At 41.9% G+C, this 21,487-nt stretch overlaps 1 protein-coding gene across 1 annotated transcript in view; it reads left to right on the top strand.

Moving 5' to 3' along the window:
* sorcs1 (sortilin-related VPS10 domain containing receptor 1) overlaps positions 1–19,740 on the top strand; it is a gene marked incomplete at its 5' end in the record, with an annotated part of 203,738 nt that extends 183,998 nt beyond the window's left edge. The window contains 10 exon segments of the mRNA XM_080881344.1: positions 534–720; positions 1,336–1,469; positions 6,006–6,132; positions 7,366–7,478; positions 10,036–10,170; positions 13,174–13,273; positions 13,702–13,807; positions 14,414–14,568; positions 14,682–14,751; positions 15,978–19,740. Of these exon segments, the coding sequence (XP_080737470.1) occupies positions 534–720; positions 1,336–1,469; positions 6,006–6,132; positions 7,366–7,478; positions 10,036–10,170; positions 13,174–13,273; positions 13,702–13,807; positions 14,414–14,568; positions 14,682–14,710 (1,086 nt within the window). The 3' untranslated portion in view covers positions 14,711–14,751; positions 15,978–19,740.
* Between the last annotated feature and the right edge of the window lie 1,747 nt (positions 19,741–21,487).

Raw genomic sequence — 21,487 nt, 5'->3', positions numbered from 1 at the left:
AGCTGTGCGGATTGTCTTTGTTTTTAAATGCAGATCGTAAAGCAAAGTAATTAATAATTAGTAATACAGATAGTAACTACTATCTGCTGCAGTGAAACTCTTATATCTGGAAATTATCCTTTGTCCTCTGAGAGGGTGACAGCGTCTGCATGTAAAGGCAGCAGATCGTGACCTGTGCTCCTGTTGGAAAAAGTTGACAGTGTGCAAACTGTGAGTCACAGTGTCTTTTACAAGCATCCGTACATGATGAGCTAGGACTGAGATCCATGTCACTATTGACACTGTTAACTTTGGAGTAAAGTCAGTGTCTGACAAAAGTATTACACGCCTTGGAAATGAGACTGAGCTGAGTGACCACGCTGACAATCGCAGCCCTTAGCAGGGAGTGTGATAAACATTACCTACATTATTGTGCCTAGAAGGAAAACCGTGCTCTGTGTTGGTCAAATGTAATAAAAGCCAGCTCAAACCAGAATGAATATTTCATAAAAGGCCATACCTGCAGATTTCCTGGAAGTGTTTGTCCTGTTCAGGGTGACGGGGCGAGGACGAGCATCACTCTGGACTTTGGAGATGGCCACGCTCTTACATATTCCAACGTGAGCTCCATCGAGGAGGGGATCAAACACATCTACAAAGCTGTGGGAATCTACCGAGTGACCGCTACCGGGGAGAACAGCTTGGGCTCAGAGACCGCCATGCTCTACCTGCATGTCACATGTGAGATACCGAGTTTTGTGAAAGATGTTTTTGTGCTCTTCGTTTCAGCTCTTTCCACTTTTTATCAGAGTCTATGGAATTGCTGTTTCCTGCTTGTACGACATTCTATCCTTTATCTCTTCACAGAACATGTTCCCCTCCCTTAGCCAAACAAACAAGTGAGACAGAATAAATCCCATTTCTCTTCTACTCAGTTCAGCTTATGCTTTGCAGCCACTCAGCCCGCAGAAGCCACGGCAACCTCATACGTAACAGGGCTGACCACCCCCCGTGTATTCAGGGGTGACAGATGTAACGGAGCTGACTTATTGATCAGGGAGCAATGTTGCCCCTACCAGTCTGTCAATCCTATGTGCCAACCGTACAAATAGAGCCACCGCAGGCTCCAGAGTGCCACGGATGAAAAATAGTACACAGATGGCAGCCGGCAGTCCCAGAGCAAGAGCGAATCTTGAACAAACTCACCCTCCTTACCCACCTATAAACCCCATCTCCTCCCTCTTTTTTCCCCTCATTTGAACCAACAAAGTTATTTCATTTATTTTTATCCTCTTTTCACATACTGTGGCGCAGAGCGTCGAGTTCACACTGTGATGTATATGTGTGCCTGAGTAGGTCAGCTGGAGTATATCCATCTCTCAGCTCCATTTGTGGCTGTGAGGAATAAGGAAGTGAACCTGACTGCTGTTCTGTGGCCCGGCCAAGTGGGAACGGTCACCTACATCTGGTGGATCGGAAATAACACAGAGGTACAGCGCACTCAAGAAATTCACCACTTCTCTCAGTACTTCTCTTCTTCTTTTGCCCATTTGCAATTAAGTAGGTTGCTGACTCTTCTGGTCCAAAATGTGAGAATCATTATTTTGTGGAGCTATTTTTGTGCATGCAGGTTGGAAAATGTGTAGCCTTGTTAATCAGCGTCAATAAAAATGGTGGAACGTGCTGACCTGTTCACATAGTACCTTAATTACTGATAACCAGTGAAGTGAAAGCATCTTAGTGTTAGTGTAAAAATCCTCCAATTCTAGGGCCTGCTGCAGTCAGGCAGAGCCGATCAATCACACAGAGTTAGAGGGTCAGAAAAGACATATTTTTCTGTTAATCCCTTTGCGGCATCTAGCCATGCGGATAGTTTCAGCTTGGGGGACACAGCTTTGGAGATATCGGCCTTTGAAGACAAAAGATCTGCATGGATTTTGTTCAGAATAGCGAAACGTGACAGTTTAAAAATGGAACAAAGACTTCTGGAAACACTGCAATTCAGAAGCAGTTTACAAAATAAAATTAATCAGCTTCCACCTTGCTGGTGGATTGAGTGACCATTATGTTTACATTTAACAGAGTATTTGCGTGATTATGCCAAAAGTACCTGTTCTGTCCTCACTAGATGTGGGCGTGATTTAGCTTATCCAGTTTGACAGACAGTGAACAGAATGAGAAGAAGAGAATGATTTGAACTGAGATTCTTCTTTACTTCGATCTGCATCTCCAGTTTACAGGCCATGTTACTGAGGCTTCTTATACATGGTATCCTTTATCCATTTTCATTACTCTCCTTTCTCTTTTCTTTTTGTAAAACTAAATAAACACAAAACAGATAATTACCTTCTCATTCACTGAACATACATAATGTACTAATTGAAACTTAGTTTTCATGACAACCAGCAAAAAACATAAATCTTAAGGTTGCCTAAATTAAACATAAACATCACCTTCAGTTAACTAGCATTATTGATCATAGCAAGTTAGCAAACACATGCTAATATACAGTCGCTAGCACACAAGTAGCTTTACAAATGAGTAATGACCACACAGCTGAAATAGTAACTCAGTATATGCACATTACACATGCATCACAAATCAGATAGTTAAGGTTATAGTATGTAATGAAAACTTACAGGCATGCGTGGGCAAAAGTTTCACCTCCACTGAGCACTTGTAGCAAACTAGCTGGGCATAACAACTTCCCAAGTACCAACTGTGGCCACAAGAGGGTGCCAAATCATACAAACAAAAGCATATTCCCACATTAAAGTTATACCAACACAGTACCAGCCCAACAACTGAGCATGGATAAACTTTTTGTCAAAAAAGGGCATTGGTCTTGGCAGAAGATATAAAACTTTTTTTTTAAAAGTAAAATATATAATCCTCGCACGTTCTCACTGCCATGGTGCAGGTAAAATAAAAATTATAAATGCTACTGGTGATGGTGATGTGACCTATTAGGATAGTGCTGCCATGTGTATCACTGTCTGATCAAGTTGCTTTCAAAGTGCTTAAGTTGTCACGTATTGTGGAGATGTAAAGAGCTAGCTTAGCTCTTAGCACGGGGGATCCCTCATGATTCATGAGTGGGAGGTTAGCCAACTAAATGTAAATAAGACCACAAGGTTAACGTTGACTCCACAGCTACAACTCCTGATACAAGAAGAAAATCAGGTCTATGATGTTAATGCACCAAGTTAGCTTGCTATAGTTGCTTAGGGTTAGCTTTGCAACTCACCATTGGTCAGCTGGTTGCTAGTAAGTGATGTCAGCAGTGATGTCAGCAGTGATGTTCGTCATCATCAAACAAGAACTTTGGCTGTCAGACACTGACACTTCTCACCATACTACACACAGCAGTGCTGCTTTGACTTCCTAACAGTTAGCCATTATTCAAAGGTTTTACATGTAAAAGGCTAAACAGCATCTCATGCTACCGCAACCACAAAGTGGACAAACACAGCAAAGTTCTTCAATAGATAAATAAAGTTGGTGTATCTGCTCAAAGGCTGCAGGTGATTCCTGGAGTCATTTTCCCCCACTGTGGTATGAAGATGAGATGCAATAGCACCCTAAACTTGAAAATCACCCTGAAAATTTAAAACTGGTGTTGGGAGGAAAAGTTTGCTTAAATAAAGCATGAATTTGTCAGAGAAATCAGTTTTAAATTTTCACTCCGTCTAAGAGATACAGTGGGGCAAAAAAGTATTTAGTCAGCCACCGATTGTGCAAGTTCCCCCACTTAAAATGATGACAGAGGTCAGTAATTTGCATCAGAGGTACACTTCAACTGTGAGAGACAGAATGTGAAAAAAAAATCCATGAATCCACATGGTAGGATTTGTAAAGAATTTATTCGTAAATCAGGGTGGAAAATAAGTATTTGGTCAATAACAAAAATACAACTCAATACTTTGTAACATAACCTTTGTTGGCAATAACAGAGGTCAAACGTTTACTATAGGTCTTTACCAGGTTTGCACACACAGTAGCTGGTATTTTGGCCCATTCCTCCATGCAGATCTTCTCGAGAGCAGTGATGTTTTGGGGCTGTCGCCGAGCAACACGGACTTTCAACTCCCGCCACAGATTTTCTATGGGGTTGAGGTCTGGAGACTGGCTAGGCCACTCCAGGACTTTCAAATGCTTCTTACGGAGCCACTCCTTTGTTGCCCGGGCGGTGTGTTTTGGATCATTGTCATGTTGGAAGACCCAGCCTCGTTTCATCTTCAAAGTTCTCACTGATGGAAGGAGGTTTTGGCTCAAAATCTCACGATACATGGCCCCATTCATTCTGTCCTTAACACGGATCAGTCGTCCTGTCCCCTTGGCAGAAAAACAGCCCCATAGCATGATGTTTCCACCCCCATGCTTCACAGTAGGTATGGTGTTCTTGGGATGCAACTCAGTATTCTTCTTCCTCCAAACACGACGAGTTGAGTTTATACCAAAAAGTTCTACTTTGGTTTCATCTGACCACATGACATTCTCCCAATCCTCTGCTGTATCATCCATGTGCTCTCTGGCAAACTTCAGATGGGCCTGGACATGCACTGGCTTCAGCAGCGGAACACGTCTGGCACTGCGGGATTTGATTCCCTGCCGTTGTAGTGTGTTACTGATGGTGACCTTTGTTACTTTGGTCCCAGCTCTCTGCAGGTCATTCACCAGGTCCCCCCGTGTGGTTCTGGGATCTTTGCTCACCGTTCTCATGATCATTTTGACCCCACGGGATGAGATCTTGCGTGGAGCCCCAGATCGAGGGAGATTATCAGTGGTCTTGTATGTCTTCCATTTTCTGATGATTGCTCCCACAGTTGATTTTTTCACACCAAGATGCTTGCCTATTGTAGATTCACTCTTCCCAGTCTGGTGCAGGTCTACAATACTTTTCCTGGTGTCCTTCGAAAGCTCTTTGGTCTTGGCCATGGCGGAGTTTGGAGTCTGACTGTTTGAGGCTGTGGACAGGTGTCTTTTATACAGATGATGAGTTCAAACAGGTGCCATTCATACAGGTAACGAGTGGGGGACAGAAAAGCTTCTTAGAGAAGACGTTACAGGTCTGTGAGAGCCAGAGATTTTCCATGTTTGAGGTGACCAAATACTTATTTTCCACCCTGATTTACGAATAAATTCTTTACAAATCCTACCATGTGGATTCATGGATTTTTTTTTCACATTCTGTCTCTCACAGTTGAAGTGCACCTCTGGTGCAAATTACTGACCTCTGTCATCATTTTAAGTGGGGGAACTTGCACAATCGGTGGCTGACTAAATACTTTTTTGCCCCACTGTATGCTCCTTATGCTGTTGGAAAAGTAGCTGTTAGGATTCTATTAGAACTTCCTGAAAAAGTAGAGTGTTGTTCCTCCAAATATAGCAACTGTCAGAGTGCAAACACGCTGACCCCGGCTTTACTAGCATCAACAGGATTACCAACTAATGTAATCAATACACTAGATGTTAGAGAACCGTAACATTTAACATGACACATCAAAAAATGTATATTACAAGAGAGTAAAAAGAAACAATTCAAGCATTGTGGTCTGAGGATGCACTGCTATAGCTGTAGAAATGCTCCACTCCTCTCTGTCTGTGTAATTGTAGCTGGGTAAATGTGTTTGCTCAGCACTAACAGGGGCCTTTCCACGAGGACGAGCAGTTCTGTCACTTGGTAATAAACAGTGGCAGCATTAGCATCTTAAAGCTATCTGAAGAACAAATGGAGACGTGAGTAATGACAGTAAGGAGCTGCTGGTGTCACACAGGAAACTCCCTGTAGGCCTCTGTGCTGCATGCAGCACAGCACAGACTTTAGCAACGCTGTGTCATCGTGCGTGTGTGTCTGTGTGTGTTTTTGTCAGTCGGCCAACAGCCTGACACCTCTGTAGTGTAAATAACAGCAGTGTGAGATGTTAACCAGCCGTTGATAAGGGTCTCTCATGGGAGCACGTACAATCTGACTCCCCATCTCCCTCTCCCCTTCTTCCTTCTCCCTCTCTCTCTCGCTCCCCCAGCAGCCAGTAATCACCCTAGAGGGAAGTGTGGCGTACACATTCTCCCGGGAAGGCATCAATACAGTCACTGTGCAGGTGTCTGCAGGGAATACTATTCTGCAGGACAGAAAAACCATCGCTGTACACGGTGAGCCGAATTTCTCACTCAGTGTCCACTGGGAATCTGTTGCTCTGCAAACAGGCTGATAAGTTTGGTCTCCACAGTGGAATAATAATGCTGCTTCCCTTTGATGTTATACTTCTTAGATGTCATTCTTCTACTTAATGTTTTAAAAATAATCTGCCATTGTCCAGACTTAGAGGTCATTTTTAACCATATGCTAAAACTTTTCCTTTGCTAAGCTATAACAGAAATTGTATATAAATGACAGCTGTAGCATTCCTTTTGTTCAAATAGGGCCGTCTGTGGCTCCAAAACGCAATAATGATGTCGTCCAAAATGTTAACATCAAAGCTTTAAAATCTCGAGTCCAAACATGAACGTCCACATGTTCATATTCGCCTTTAAATTTCTCTTTTGTTTCCTCTAACTCAACATGATGCATAACTGATGATGAATGTCTCTGAGACAACTTCCCGTTCTTTTTCCCAGTTATTCACCATTTAAGCTTTAATTGAAAAGATGGTTTTATTGGCTCAGTAAACACTACAAATCATTACGAACTGTGTTACAATATAAGTGATACGAGCTTGGAGGAGTTTAGAGCAGAGCTGCTGCTCCTTCACACTGAAGCTACCTGAGGTTTCTAATCAGGATGCCTTCTGGCTACATCCTCTTGGAGGTTTTCACCCAATTTGGAGGAGAGGCCCAGGAGTGTCTTAGGAGAGATTGCATGGCTCATCTTACATTGGAGTGCCTCAGGACCTGCTAGGAGGAACCTGAAAATGTGGCTTAGAAACTGATGTCTAGAATAACCTTCTGAGCTGCTGCCACTGATACTGGACTTTGATTGATTGGCAGAAAATTGATGCATACATTACCTTTGAACTCCCAAGATTCATTTTTCAAAGTTACTACACATGATTCATTAACATCCGGTGCATGCTAACTGTATTTATCAATCCTTTTTCTTAACAACTACAACACAAAGCATGATGAATAGTTTATTAAGAACATCAGCAGCTAAAAAAATGACTAAGCTGGTACAGAAGGACAGCGCTCTATCATCTATGTTCTCATACTGCAGCTTTTTCTCCCCTTGTAAGATCTGAATGGAGGCCGAACCTGAAAATAAACCCAGAATTTAGCAAAAAGAAAATAAAGCACACGTACATGATCTGAATCTTAAAACCGAGCTTTGCATTTAATGACAGATGAAAGGCATAAGCTCCCCTCACACATTTACTTTTCTTCCTGCAGAATATTTCCGATCTCATCTGCTCGCCTTTTCATCAAACCTGGATGAGCACAACCCCGATATTGCAGAATGGAGACTGGATGTGAGCCGAGTCATTAAGAACTCTCTGATCCAGGTAAAGTTCTCTCTGGCTCTTTTGTGGCAACTGTCGCCTTCCTTTGGTAAATACTGTCAGCGCTCAGCTGGACCTCTGAGTGCTGCGTGACCTCCCCGAGGCTTGGAGACATGAATCTGACTTTTATGATGATAAATGACAAGGCAAGAGGGAGAAGAGGGGAAAAAGATAGTTCAAGAGCTGGCTGATTGCTGCTGCTCGCGGACCCTCAGAGTTCAGGGCCGTACAGTAACGAGGTTGTGTACAGAAGAATAAACGTCAGTGCGGGTCTAATGCGTGTTCTGCGCTGACCTGAAGGAGCGCTCGGAGACGAGTGCTTTGCAATCCGTCAAATGGACGACATGATTCAAACCCACACATGACATGTTAGGTACAGAGTTTGCCTCATTAACTTGCCGTTATTTCTTCCAGCATCCTCAGAGTGTCAATACGTTTTCTGAAGCAGAGGAGGAAGCAATCTGAGCTTTCCATCATATTTTCACACTTTTTGATCTTGCAAATCAAAACGGATGCTAAAAATATACAGCCTGTCTTCAGTCTTCACTGAACACGTCAGTTCGCTATTGACATCTTTTTTTTCCATGACATCCACAGCCCGGAGGCCAGAACGCATGCCGAAAAAACAACAACAACTTTCAGACAAAAACACGACGCACTGGTTAAAACCCAGCGCGTCGGGAGGAAAACCCAACAAGGGAAAGCTGGCAGCCTCAACTGGAATCAATAAGGCATCCAGAAATTCATGTTTTTTTTAATTACACCAGTCCTCCCAACCCAGCTCATCAGTTTGATTTTCTTTAAGCGGCGATCTGAAAGTGAGCTCCAAGTGAAGGGCTGCCATTGGTTGAAAACCACACCTGACCTTTAAGATTTCATTCATGCTCGAGATGAAAAACTTATCTCAAAGGTGAACCCTGACATCCCTCTTTCCAAATTACATACAAGATTCTGTACGAGCCAGCCGAAAAAGAAAAAAGAAAAAGAAAAGCCGAAAATGTAAAATCTGCGGCGGGGTTATATTCTCTTAACGCCGGGCCACGCTGTTTGCATCTTTCAAGACTGTCACATGAAAAAAACTGATATTTTGACAAAAAAATACTATCTATTTAGAAAAAATAATATTTTTGCTCTATCGTATTATAATTCAATTCAATCTTATTTATACAGCGCCAAATCACAACAACAGCCGCCTCAAGGCGCTTTATATTGTAAGGTAGACCCTACAATAATACATGCAGAGAAAAACCCAACAATCATATGACCCCCTATCAGCAAGCACTTTGGCGACAGTGGGAAGGAAAAACTCCCTTTGAACAGGAAGAAACCTCTGACAGAACCAGGCTCAGGGAGGGGCGGGGCCATCTGCTGTGATTGGTTGGGGTGAGAGAAGGAAGACAGGATAAAGACAAGCAGTGGAAGAGAGACAGAGATTAATAACAAGTATGCTTAATATGTGCTTTTCAATAAAAATAACGTTCACTAGAACACGTCAATAACAATATCCTTTACTCTTGCCTTGCAATCCATCATGACAGCAAAAAAACACAAACTGCTTAATTTTTTAAACAAAGTATTTTCAAATATTGCATCAAAACTGTCTGTTTCCCACTGCGGTGAGTTTACTGCAGGATGGAATACAATCACGGACACGCGTCCAGTACCTTTGAATGAACACAGTAACAGTAAGGACATTTAAAGGAGACCTTATTAAATCATCTGTGATTCATTTATTTTAGCCCTGTTTTTATTTTAAAAAAAACTAATAAAGCAAGTTTCTATAATTAATCAATTGCAATTACTTTGATACAGGAAATTAAAATTTCACCATGTAATCGTGGAATTGTAATTTTATGCTTTAATTTTTTGTAAACTTTCTTCTGCAAAGCTGCTCATCACTCAGAAACAGCACTTTGAAAATAATATTCAAAGCCAAGTTTTGGACTGCAATGCACATTTAATCCAGCAGATGGCGGCTGACGCAGCACTGTTCAAAGCAGGACTGAAGTTAAATGCAGCTTGGACTCCAGTCGGGTTCAGGAGTAGCAGACATCCTCTAATCAAATGTACTGTGTGACACATTTAAAATTATGATTAAAAATGGCATAATCACTTTTTTAAATCAGTTTGTTTCCTCCTGTGACCCTGAATTTGATAAGTGGAAGAAAATGGATCGATGGATGGAATTTGTTACCTTGAGGGACATTTGTGTTCATGTTTTGGAATAGTTTGATGTTTTGGAAACTTAGTTTCCTTTAGTCCTCCTTCCTTTGTTGTTTTCCCATTCTGTTCTTGCTGGAGACGTAACACTGATCTTACTGATCTTCTCATGTGAGTAAGTGAGAACATTTCTAAAACCTCAGACTGCAGTAAATGTTTAAGCTCGAATGATAAATGGTTGCAGCCTGAATCCAGCTAAATTCTGGTCGACGAAGGACCAAAAATATGTGGGCGAACGTTGACTGTCAGAGCTTTTTTGTACTTATTGTTAAGGTTTCATCTCTGTGAGCTGACTGCTGCAGTTCAGTCTGACCCTGTCCACTCTACTGTCCTCCTCTAGGCTACAGGCGTGAGAGAGGATCAGCTCCTGGTCACTGTCCTCCCAGGTTTACCCACAGCAGCAGAGTTTTTCCTCCTGCCTGACAAACAGATAACTGAGGGGAAACCAGAGAAGAGCTCAGCTCATTTAGATCAGGTGAGGCAACAACACCTGCTTTCTGACCTGATGCATGTCCTCCAGACTCGCTGCTTTTCCCCATCTCCACAGTGTAGGTGGATGGTTTCACCTTGTTATCCTCACTCGAACTATACCAAGTTTGAAGCATTGTTCCCCGTTTCTGCTTTATGACTCATAGGGGAATTTTTCTTCTCCTAGCAGCAGCAGCTTCTCCTGTAATTGCTCTTTCCTCCAGCAGATGTCAGTATTAACCTACTCAAGCATGTCCAGTTTTTTCTTCTCCAAAAGTCTAATTTTGGAATACGCCCGAGGAATATCTTTGCAATAGATTCATCAAAAAGCCTGACAAGTATTAACAGGTTATCGGGGGGAATGACTTTTAGACTTACTTAAGTCACATCCTGTGGGGTGCAGGGGGGAGCACTAGAGGGTGGCAGCATCTCGTAAGAGCCTAAAAGGTCACACAAGGAAAATTTTTGTGGTCCATCAGTCACTAAATCACCAGCATATCAACATGAGCTCAAATAGCCCTCAGCTTCACGTATTAGATAATGACTGATAATGTTGGCCGCGCTCTCTGTGGGAAGCACTCAACGGGCATGTGCAGAGAAGGAAGCTGGGAAGAGAATCAATTTGATTTTCCTCTTCCTTCCCCGCTCACACCTGGTTGATTGCCTGGAAAGTTCCTCTGCCCTACCAGCCGGTGATAAATCTTCATTCAAGGTTGGCATCTTTAAAGTGTAGCGCAAGCTCCGCTTATTAGAATGTATAATAGATTTTCTGACCCTGGTATACAGTGGGAAAAAGTAATTAGTCAAAGCATAGTCTAAATTTAAACAGCTAAGAAGTATAAAGGCGAAGATGAAGGACTACAGAAATTACTCATATCACAATTAATTTGGCAAATGAGGCAGATAAGATAGATGAAGCCTCTACAGAGGGAAAAGGCTGCTGCAGGGAGAAAATGGAGAATTTTGTTTAGTTTTGCTCTGCAGAGTAATGCAGCAGTATATATGCTGATCCCATAAATGAGGAAAAACAGATTAATGATAGTGAAATGTCATTTATAAAGAGGCTCATTTGACTGAGAATTGGAGCCCTGAGACAGAGATTCATGGAAATGAAAAGATCTGTGTGAGGAAAGTAAGATTTCCTCCCGCTCGCTATAGTTTACCTTTGGGTCATGATAATCTGCTCAATTTGTATCAGAGTCAGATGTTCTCAATGCAGAAGGTTACTCGCCTGTCTGGAAAGCAGAGATCAAGTGAGACTGCTTGGTATGCATTATGCATTACATTGGAAAGGTCCCACAGACAAAGGCTCTTACATAAACAGAAGAAAGCTCGGATGGGGTTGTCGGTGGAGGTAGCGAGGTTTCTTCGGGTCATGGGTGCTTACAAATAATTCAGCAGCCTTGCAAAAAGCATTACATTTAGAAAGTTTGGTATTCAAAGTATATTCAGTTTGGTGGTAATTTGCATGCAGTGATAGCCTACTTCAGGTCAGGTGCGCATGTAACCGCTTCCATTTGTCTTTCACAGGCAACCTAAAGTTGCATTAGTCAATATTTTTATGGTGGAAACAAATCAAACATCGATCACAAAGTGTCTCTCAAATGGACAAAACCACAGATAATTATCACCCAGCTGCTGAACTACACCACCTTTTTATTTCTGCCCCATAGATTTCACTCCATAGCACTTTTCTAGATACATCATGTGGCAAAAATCTCCAAAAATTAGCTCAGATAAACTCAGCGCAACACCTGCCCAGTATGCAACTGTTCTCATACCAGTGTATTAAACTGATAATAACTGTGTGTCACTGCTGTGTTTTTGCTAGTTTTAGTGGTTCTTATGCACAGACGACTTTTAGAGGATCGCAGGAGCCACGGTGACATCACCGACTTCACCCAATGGTTTATGAATCCTCCTGGCCATCTCTTGACTTTTTTGAGCTATGAAATTGTGTCATATTTGATCAGTGAGCTGCACCCGTGCATCATATAGACACAGATACAACAAATGCTCTAAACATACAATTACTGCACATAATCGTGCGAAATACTTCATGAGGCCTCCACACCACAAAGGTTATCCTATTCAGTGAATAAAGTTAGCCTCTTTAGTGTTCACCTGCTATATGTGTTATCTTATCCATTACGCCGTCGTGCATTTATTGCCATTTATTTTACAAAGGCTGCCAATGTCAATTCAATTTTATTTACACAGCGCCAAATCACAACAATAGTCACCTCAAGGCGCTTTATATTGTAAGGTAGACCCTACAATAATACATACACAGAGAAAAAAAACCCCACTGGCGACAGTGGGAAGGAAAAACTCCCTTTTAACAGGAAGAAACCTCTGGCAGAACCAGGCTCAGGGAGGGGCGGGGCCATCTGCTGCGACCGGTTGGGCGGAGAGAAGGAAGACAGGATATTTCTGCTTTTGAGTCGGGTATTTTGACATCAGAGTCTAGGGGACCGATTCGATTTCAGCGCCAGCCTCAAGTGGTCATTCGAGGAACTGCAGTCATGGGCTCTTCACTTTGGCTTCCTTTTTCAGCTGCGGAGGTTGCTGCTCGTGACAAATCATTTTAGGATTTTAAGTAAAACAAAACAAAAAATATATATATATATATATAATATATCTTGTCCTGACCCCCGTCAGTATATTAAGATAACTCGTCTTTCATAATTCACTTTGGCTGTTTTTTCCTATCATTTACAAACTCACTGAGCAGACTCTGAAACTTTTAGAAATGCTTTCAAAGGCAAGCGAGTTTTGGACTCAATTATTCAACCTGGCATCAAAGGACTGATCGTGACTTTGACCACATTTGCTCTTAAATGTCAAAACACAGATAATAAATGACGAGTCAATAGCAAAGACGGATGAGACTGTAGTGTGATGAGCTTGACTTTACCTTTTTTTTGACCTGTAACATTTTCCTTTTTTATTTATTAAAATTGCAACAAAGGGATCTGAAGCTCCCCTCTCTCCATCTTTGTCTCAACAGCTTTCCGAGCTTTTGCTCAGCGCGCTGAATCAAAATCTCGTCCAGTTCACGTTGCGGCCCGGGGTCCAAGTCACCGTGTATGCAGCGCACTTATCAGCAGGTAACAATCCCCCCTGCATGTGTGTGCATTCACAGCTGCCCAGAACGGCCTTTGTGCCTTGTGTAGCAAGCGGGACAAAACATAGAAACAGCAGTCAGTCAGGTGTATTTTATTACTTAACTAACAACCCCAACTCTGTGTCTGATTGGCTCCCACCATGTAGCTACACAGAGACATTCAGAGAGTGAACATCGTTACAAGTATGTGTGCCTCTTCCTATTGGGGATGCTGCTACTGTCCTAAAGGGGCTAATAAGATAAAGAGTAAGAGAAGTCCATACTACTGTATATTAAAATGATTCATCTTTGATTCACATAGGCTTCATGTGTGTAGACTGCTCATTGCATGATTCAGCTGGGTGGAAATACGGGTGGTGTCGTTGATGTGATATTTACGCTCTGGGGTTCCTGTCTCCCCTTTCTCTGCAGCGCCCCTAGTGGACACCAGCGAGAACCACAGTGGCTCTGCCATGCTAATGCTGCTATCAGTAGTGGTTGTGGGTTTAGCTGTATTTGTCATCTACAAATTCAAGAGGTAAAGTGTTCACGTCTATATAGTTGTCACATTGTGCGCGATAGGGAGTTGTCGAGCCATCCTGACAGCTCGGTAAACAAAAGCTGTCGCGGGGCTAAGAGAAGGTTGATAGGTGCCTGTCAAATGTCTACCCCGCCGTACCCAGTGCTCCTGGGTGGAGAATTGGCTTTTCCCCTCACTCACTCACACACACACACACACACACACACACACACACACACACCTGCAGAAATTCTTTTATCAGGTCAGTCTTTACAAAAGAAATGTCAGTTAGTCTTCAGCTGCTATCAATATTAAGCCCTTTGAACACTGGCAGTTGACCTTTCTCAAATGTTAAATTATGTCTCTGCGCCAAGAAGCAGTTCCAAGGGAAAATGATATAAAGAGTCATGGTGAGGCAAGCAGAGACAGAATCAAACTTCACATTTACAGACCATATAATTTCTAATGCTCCTGCCGATTCGCATGCAAACATCGCCAGATGGCTCAAAATAAATAGAACCGCAGATGCGAATGATCAAAACAGCACTGCTGCAAACTGCTGCCACTGTTTTAGTTTAGGCCGTGCTCTTTATTCCTCTGCCTCACTGTAAATCTTTCCTCAAGGAAGATCCCAGGCCTCAACGTCTATGCGCAGATGCAGAACGAAAAAGAACAAGAAATGAGTCCAGCGAATCCAACGGTGGCCACGCCCAGCTCTCAGCAGGACTTGGTGCATTCTTTGGAGATTCTGGACACAGAGTTTAACTCGCGGCCCATCGGTAAACATCAGTTTCAGTATTTTTTTTCTTTTATGCCGTTGTTTATTTCACACCATCGTGTTCACGTGTTGTTTCATGACACTGTACTGTGCGTTTTGTTATGTGTTTCTCAGTGAAATGGTCCAGTCAGCAGGACAACTAAATGAAAATGAGTATGACAAACAGTGGAATTGCCTCTCAGTGGTACAATTAACACATTTTTCTCTCTTTTCATGTCCCTCTTTAATCACCTCAGAATATTGATGGGTGGCAAATGAAAGAAAAAAAACAAGTGGCTCGGGAACATCTATAACTGTTCCGCTCTACTTTACTTAAATAGCACCTTTAATTTTAAGATGCAGCTTGAAATTTATTACACTTGTCAAGAAAATGCATCGGCCCGGCCGAGTTTGGTGATATGAAGACTATAAGATGATTCATACCAATTTTTTAATTCATTATTCATTTCATGTCTCATTCATTCAGCTTTTCTTCCAGTTTGTCACCCATATGTACATCCTGAGTCAACATTTGCTTGTCTAACATGCTAACACATAACAAGCCTTTCTTTGGGGTGGGAGATGTAGTTTTTCGTTTTTGTGGATCCCTCTGAATGTTGGTGGTATATTTGAAGTTTAAAGTGTCCACATTTGACAAAATTAATAGCGAAATAGATCTGAATAAATTCATTGTTCCCAGAATTCCCGGCACTGGTGCGATGAGTTGTGTATGTCAGTTAGTGTTAGCGAGCTTCTGCTCTGTTGTTGTGTAGCTGCACGTCATCTCACTCACGCATTTAAAGCGCTTCTTGTCATTAATCATTATGTTGTAATTGTCACTTGTAGGCTCATTCATTGCTGTTTAAAAATCATATATTGTCTGACACCTCGTGATGTCTAACCGACACCTGGGCAGGTGAGATTGTCACGTAAAACGACTATAACGTGAAAGGCTTTGATTCCCCGCCTAAGGTCAATTAAACTTTGCATTTAAATGCATCTTTTGTCCCGTTTCCTTCCCCAACCGGTCGCAGCAGATGACTGGTTCTGCCAGAGCTTACTTCCTGTTAAAAGGGAGTTTTTCTTCCCCACTGATGCCAAGTGCCTGCTAAAACGGGGTCATCTAAACATTGGGGTTTTCTCTGTATTTTTAGGCTGTATTTTTTCCATCCATATCTGAAGTACCTGCACTGCTTTGGTAAAGGAGGCCTCAGGTGTTTGGTGGGGACCAATAAACAAGGGAAAGGAGCTCAAATGCAGGACTTTAATTCATGAAGTTTTCAAAATAAAACTTCAAACGAAGGCATGAGTCTCCTAGATGTCCAGACTGTTCCTAACACATATTTACAGTATTTAATGATCGATACTGTTGTTCGTGTAATCAGCTAGCACTGAATAAGCACTGACACATTTCTTTCTTTTCTCCACCAGGATGTATGAAACCTCATGTACATGTGAAATTTTCCACAGAACTCCCCACGTACATCGTCTAAACTCTGGACTGGATCACTGTTCCAGCTCTGTCATGGATATTTTTTACCATTTGGGACACAATGGTTTTGAGCTTTATACCTGTGCATGTTGGACCCCGCTGACACATACTGTGCTCTGTTCAAACCAGAAGAAACTGTGTACAGGTTTTCAATTTATTTTAACAGGTCTCCGATAAATTTAATATTTAGAAAAAAAGTCCCGTTTATTTATACGAGTCGCATCCATAATGGAAGAAGGATCGGCGGCGTGAACCGAAGAGCAGAGAATGTGTAACGAGCAGCAGCGTTTTGGTTACATGTCTGAGATTGGTTTGCTGTTCTATGAAGTAACAGCAGTAGTGTATTATTTATTCATGAATATACATGAAGTATGTTATTGAAGTGAATTACACATTTATTTTGTAAATCATGAATGTCTATGTTAGAAATAATTTGTGTATTTTAATAACAAATGTCATACTAAAAAGAGATACTGTTATAAAATATGATTAGGGCACCTCAAAGCTTTTGGTCCATTGTCTCTCAGAAAGCTGATTTATGGCACAATACACATTTTCTACAAAAGTGTTAATTTTTTTTCCCAATTTTAATTTATTAACAACCGAACAACAACAGGGTGTGGATCTCTGGATTAATTTAAACCTTGCTGTTAATCTAATGCTTCTGGTACTATTTATGATACACGCCAGTTTGTAAAATGTTTTGTGCTTCAGAATATCACTTGATGGCTGAGGCGCCATCAATCTGCGGGTGACCTCCAAATATCACCGGACCTTTTAGACCTTACAAGATACAACGGATGACGACCTGGCAACGATCCCACAAAGAAAGATCATTCCTGGCCACAGTCTGGGAGGTACTACAAGATGCAGAGAACAACTTATCGCGGCTCAGATTTAAGGTGGCACTTAGGGATGCAGCTGCTTTGTGGGAGAATCTGAAGAGCATGGCAGTGAGAAAGAGAGAGACAGGTTGAGAGAGATTGAAGACGGCTTTTAGCGGACATGACGCATTAAGAGCGTTCTATTGGACAGAATAAGAAGAGGTTGGCTTCTTGAATACTTAATGTGGCCTGTCAAGCTCAAGGCTGGCTAAGGTTGGTTACACATTTAGGGTAATATCCCAACCTGCTCTCAAGTAGCACCCATCTTCATCCCAGCTCATTATTTCATGCTGTAGGATCAGGAGAAGTAGAGCGCAGATGCTACCAGGCTACATGGATGGTTAGCCTCAGAGGACTGTCAAGCCCTCTGGTGCTCTGTGTGTGTGAAATCTGACAGATGTAAATGCCTGATTGATGCCTTTCATATCTTCTGAGGCAACTTTTTAAGATGTCTTTTTTATTTCGGCGGGATGGAGAAATACAGCACAGAGGAAGTTGCTTCTGTTCTGTTGCATCATCTTTCCTGCAAATGTGCCAAAATTCACCGAGTTATGAGATGTAAACTGTGTAGCATCATTTGATTGACTGTAAATTGAGCGACTGGAGAAACTGATGAACAGCTAACGATTGGACGATTCCAATTTTGGTCCAAATCTCCACGCTGTTGACTGAGGCACTAATATTTTCCAAAAACAATTATATGCAGGTCGCCAATGGCTCCCCAGAGGGTGTGAGTGTTTCTTGTTCGGCCTCTGGGCAAAGATGGTCATCGCAGAGACTTTCCAAAAGTGGAATCAGCAGGAAAGCACTGATTTTTCTTAGTCACAGGGAGGGTGCCATCCTATTTTTACTCGAGTGTAAGTGAACCATTATCTAGTCGGGATAATTTGCCCTCGTTGTAATGAAAAGGTCTGACTGTTCAATACTCTGGGGTTCTTTGTGTAATGAGATGTTAAGGTTACACGTGCAAACAGATATGAATCAAGGGTTTTGTCACCAACTTGTGCAAATTGTAAAAGCAGCAGGTAGTTTTGCAGCACAGCTTGTTGATGTGCTCCGATACTGGAGCAAAATTGGTTAGTGGTGTTCAAGTGCTGATAGTTCTTTAGCAGAGAAAACTTGAAAGTAATTGGCTGTAATCATCAGCTTTCTCTATAGCTGTTGAATGGAAGAGTTAGAGACAGTGCTGTAATTCAAGCACACGGGGTTATGGCCAGGTTGTTGCTATCACATGTCTGAAGATCTGAATATTCTTCCCTTCTTTGCATTGCTGGGTGCCTCAGGATTTCCACATCACACTTATTGGCACCATATCGCACTTGAAGTGCTTGAGTCCATATACTTAACAGGGAAATGATGCATGCAGACATCGGGCCATGAGTGTGTTGGTATGCAGCCAGTGTGTCCTGCCCTTAAAACTGAAAAGTGCACAGACAAACACCAGTGATATTTTCAGTTGTCATAGGTCTGTTCAAGAGGAAGTGTTCATATTTCAGAGCTGCATGCAAACATGATTTGGGAAACAAATCAGCTTACATCTTCATCTGTCTTGTGGCTCGGTGTGTTCTGTCTGCTGGTGCAGGACAAAATTTGTACTCAGCCATGAGCTCGGTTTATGGAGTTGTGCACAGTGTACGTGGGTAATTTTACAAACTGGTGATTGGGGTTTTGTTGCAATATATTAAGACATTTTAAGGGGCCTTCTTTTTTGGTTTTTGCTTATTTCAGACATGGCCAAGGTTTCAAAGAACGAGGTCAGGGCATGTATAAGTAATCTTTGTTAGCTAAAAGCTCAGACTGCTCAGTTTCATACGATTTCTAATCTTGGCTCAGTGAGTGCAGATATCCCCATTATGGTCATTTCAGGTGCAAATCTATGGTTGTAAGTGCAGAAGACCCATCTCCCTGCCATTCAACTCTTTAGAATCAGAAGTTGTCTTAAAGACATGGTGCCAAATCAGCTTGTTTCAGATGGAAGGTAAACCCAGGGTCCAGTACAAACATGTTATTTAACACCAACTCATGCAAAGCTACTCTAGTAGAGTCCAAGATTAAAGCTATGGAGCTGAAAATGAGCATCATCGCCCCCCTGTAAGAGTATCTTACTAGTGTTTCAATGTAAAGAATGTACTGTAGGTGTGCTGGGATTACTTACGAATTACTTAGCTCGTATTTGAGAGCATTCATATCCATCTCTCTGTCTGTCTCTGGTTTTGCATAGCTTGAGGGAGATACTGTACAGCAGCCTGGAACCACAGGCCTGTGATCAGAAACAGCAGGGCTCTAATATGAACCTTAACTCCAGGGAACAGGAAATGACTCTGACCAGACAAGATCAGCAAGGCCATCATAATAACAGCACCTCCTCCTGCCTGTGAGTTTCACAGGGAGAAAGACAGGTCGAACAGCCTGGAAGCCATGTTAACAAGGTGGCTCTCTGGCCTCCTGGTTAGGGTGAGCTGTGATGTGACAGGACCCAAGGGTGCAGAAAATCAAGTTGTAGCCTAACTCCGAGCTACTCTCTCTCCTTCTCCCCATCTCCTCCGCCCTGCAGAATTAGCAAGATTATTATTTTTGTAGAGAAATAATAATAACAATTAAAAAAAAGAGTTTTACTACTGTACAGCTTTTGTATAAGAACAGACGGTAAGGTGTTCCAGTGTTTTTGTTCGACCTCAACTGTGCCGTGTGTAATTGTTTTATGCATTTACAATCATATTTATTAAATGGAAAGAAGTCTGTTAACTGTGTTCTCATTTTCTTACAATATTTGTAAAGAAATACTATGTATTTGCAAAAGTAATAATCAACCTATAAAGAAAACAAGACGAGCACGTGTTGGTTCTTTCTTCTGCACACATACCGTATACTCACCGGGTCCACGAGTCGGAGACATTTTGAATTTAATGGGTTTAAATCATTTATTCTAAATGAAATTATCAGCATGTGTGGATGCCACAAGCTTTTTCATAATTGATTGCCCAAGTTATCCCAGCATGGGATGATAGGACAATGTTCCAAAAAGTGTTGAGCTCATTACCCGACTCCAGTACGAAGCCTCCTCCATGAAGATAAAGAAGTGCTGCTTCTACTCAGTTAGGCTGGATTTGATCCAAGTGAGATTTCCAACTCCAGTGCAGCACACTTTAATATTTCCGATGTGTCTCACTGTCTCCTTACATTCAGGTTCATACTCATAACAGATTCCATCCACTTTGAAGTGTTTATATAGTTCAGTCCATAAGTACGTGGACAGTGAATTTTTTCTCTGCACCACTGCGCTGGATTTTGAATCCAATCTGCAGACTTTCAGCTTTAATTAAAGAGGTTTAACAAAAACATTGCATTCAACATTCCCCATATTCAGAGGCTCAAAAGTAATTGGAAAATTGACTGGAAAGTAGTTTCATGGCCAGGTGTGGCCTGTTGCGTCCTGTTCCTTATTCCATGACCAACTAAGAGGATAAAGACCTGCAGTTGATTCTGAGTAATGATCTTTAATTACTCATCTGCTTGCTTTTCTTCTTTACACCACTTTCAACACTGACATCATTATGATAGTCCGATAATTTTCTTCCCTGCCTTCGGTGAGCCAGTCAGCCTACATCCTGTGAGCTTTACATCTCACTGTACCTCTGTCATTCTGACTGTCAGTCTGTCTCTGCCTCACCCTGGTTACTCAGAACATATCTGAGCCTCCAACTTCACCACCACCAAAGTCTAGTCTCTGAGGGGTCCTGTCGTGAATTGACTACAGGGGTCTTGTTCTCCCATGATGACTTATTGGAGTCTAATCATGACATAGATCCCTCTGCATGTGGGCCAGGGTTTTAATAGTTTTGCAATTTTCATTAGTTTTTATTTTTATTTAGTTTTGACTTCAGATTTTCAATTTTATATCAGTTTTAATTCGTTTTTACCAATTGTTTGCTAGTTTAGTTTTTATTTTTTTTGAAAATCCTTAGTTTCAGTTTAGTTTTGATTAGTTTCAGTTATAGTTTTAGTCGTGTTTGCAAAAATTAAGTGCAACAAAATCCCAGTTTCATCATATCAGTCATGCTCTTCTGCTTATCCTTGGGTATGTTGCTATTCCAGCTACCATACCCTGCACAGGTCGCCTGTCTGTCGCAGGGCTAACAGCAGAGACAGACAACTCACATTCCCACCTATGGGTTCTTTAAATAAATAAATACATAAATAAATAAATAAAGGCAGATGAACAACCATTGATACCAGGCAACTATAAAATGTATATCTTGGCCCCAATGAGACTATAACTCTTGCAGCACCGGGTGTTCGTAATTTTGGTTCAAGTGAATTGATAAACTTTTTGAAGGCAATTGACTCACACAGTTATGTAGATGTCCCCGTCCTGTTGTCCCAGGATGCATCACGCTGCCTTGCCTGGGGTTAGCGTCTGTTTCTGGGGATGAGGGTTGAGTGTGGTCCCGTACCTTCTCAAGGTAAGCTAGGTTAGCCTTCTGGTGTGAGCTTTTCAAGTGCACTTTAAGGTTTGTGGGATTTTTTCCCTTTAGAAATGTCCCTCATAATTTGTCTCTTCCCAC

Source organism: Rhamphochromis sp. 'chilingali', assembly GCF_963969265.1.
Source record: "Rhamphochromis sp. 'chilingali' genome assembly, chromosome: 4".
In the NCBI taxonomy this organism is placed as follows: Eukaryota; Metazoa; Chordata; class Actinopteri; order Cichliformes; family Cichlidae; genus Rhamphochromis; species Rhamphochromis sp. 'chilingali'.
The sequence above is the reverse complement of the archived record's forward strand: the minus strand, read 5'-3'. Positions and strand labels throughout refer to the sequence as shown.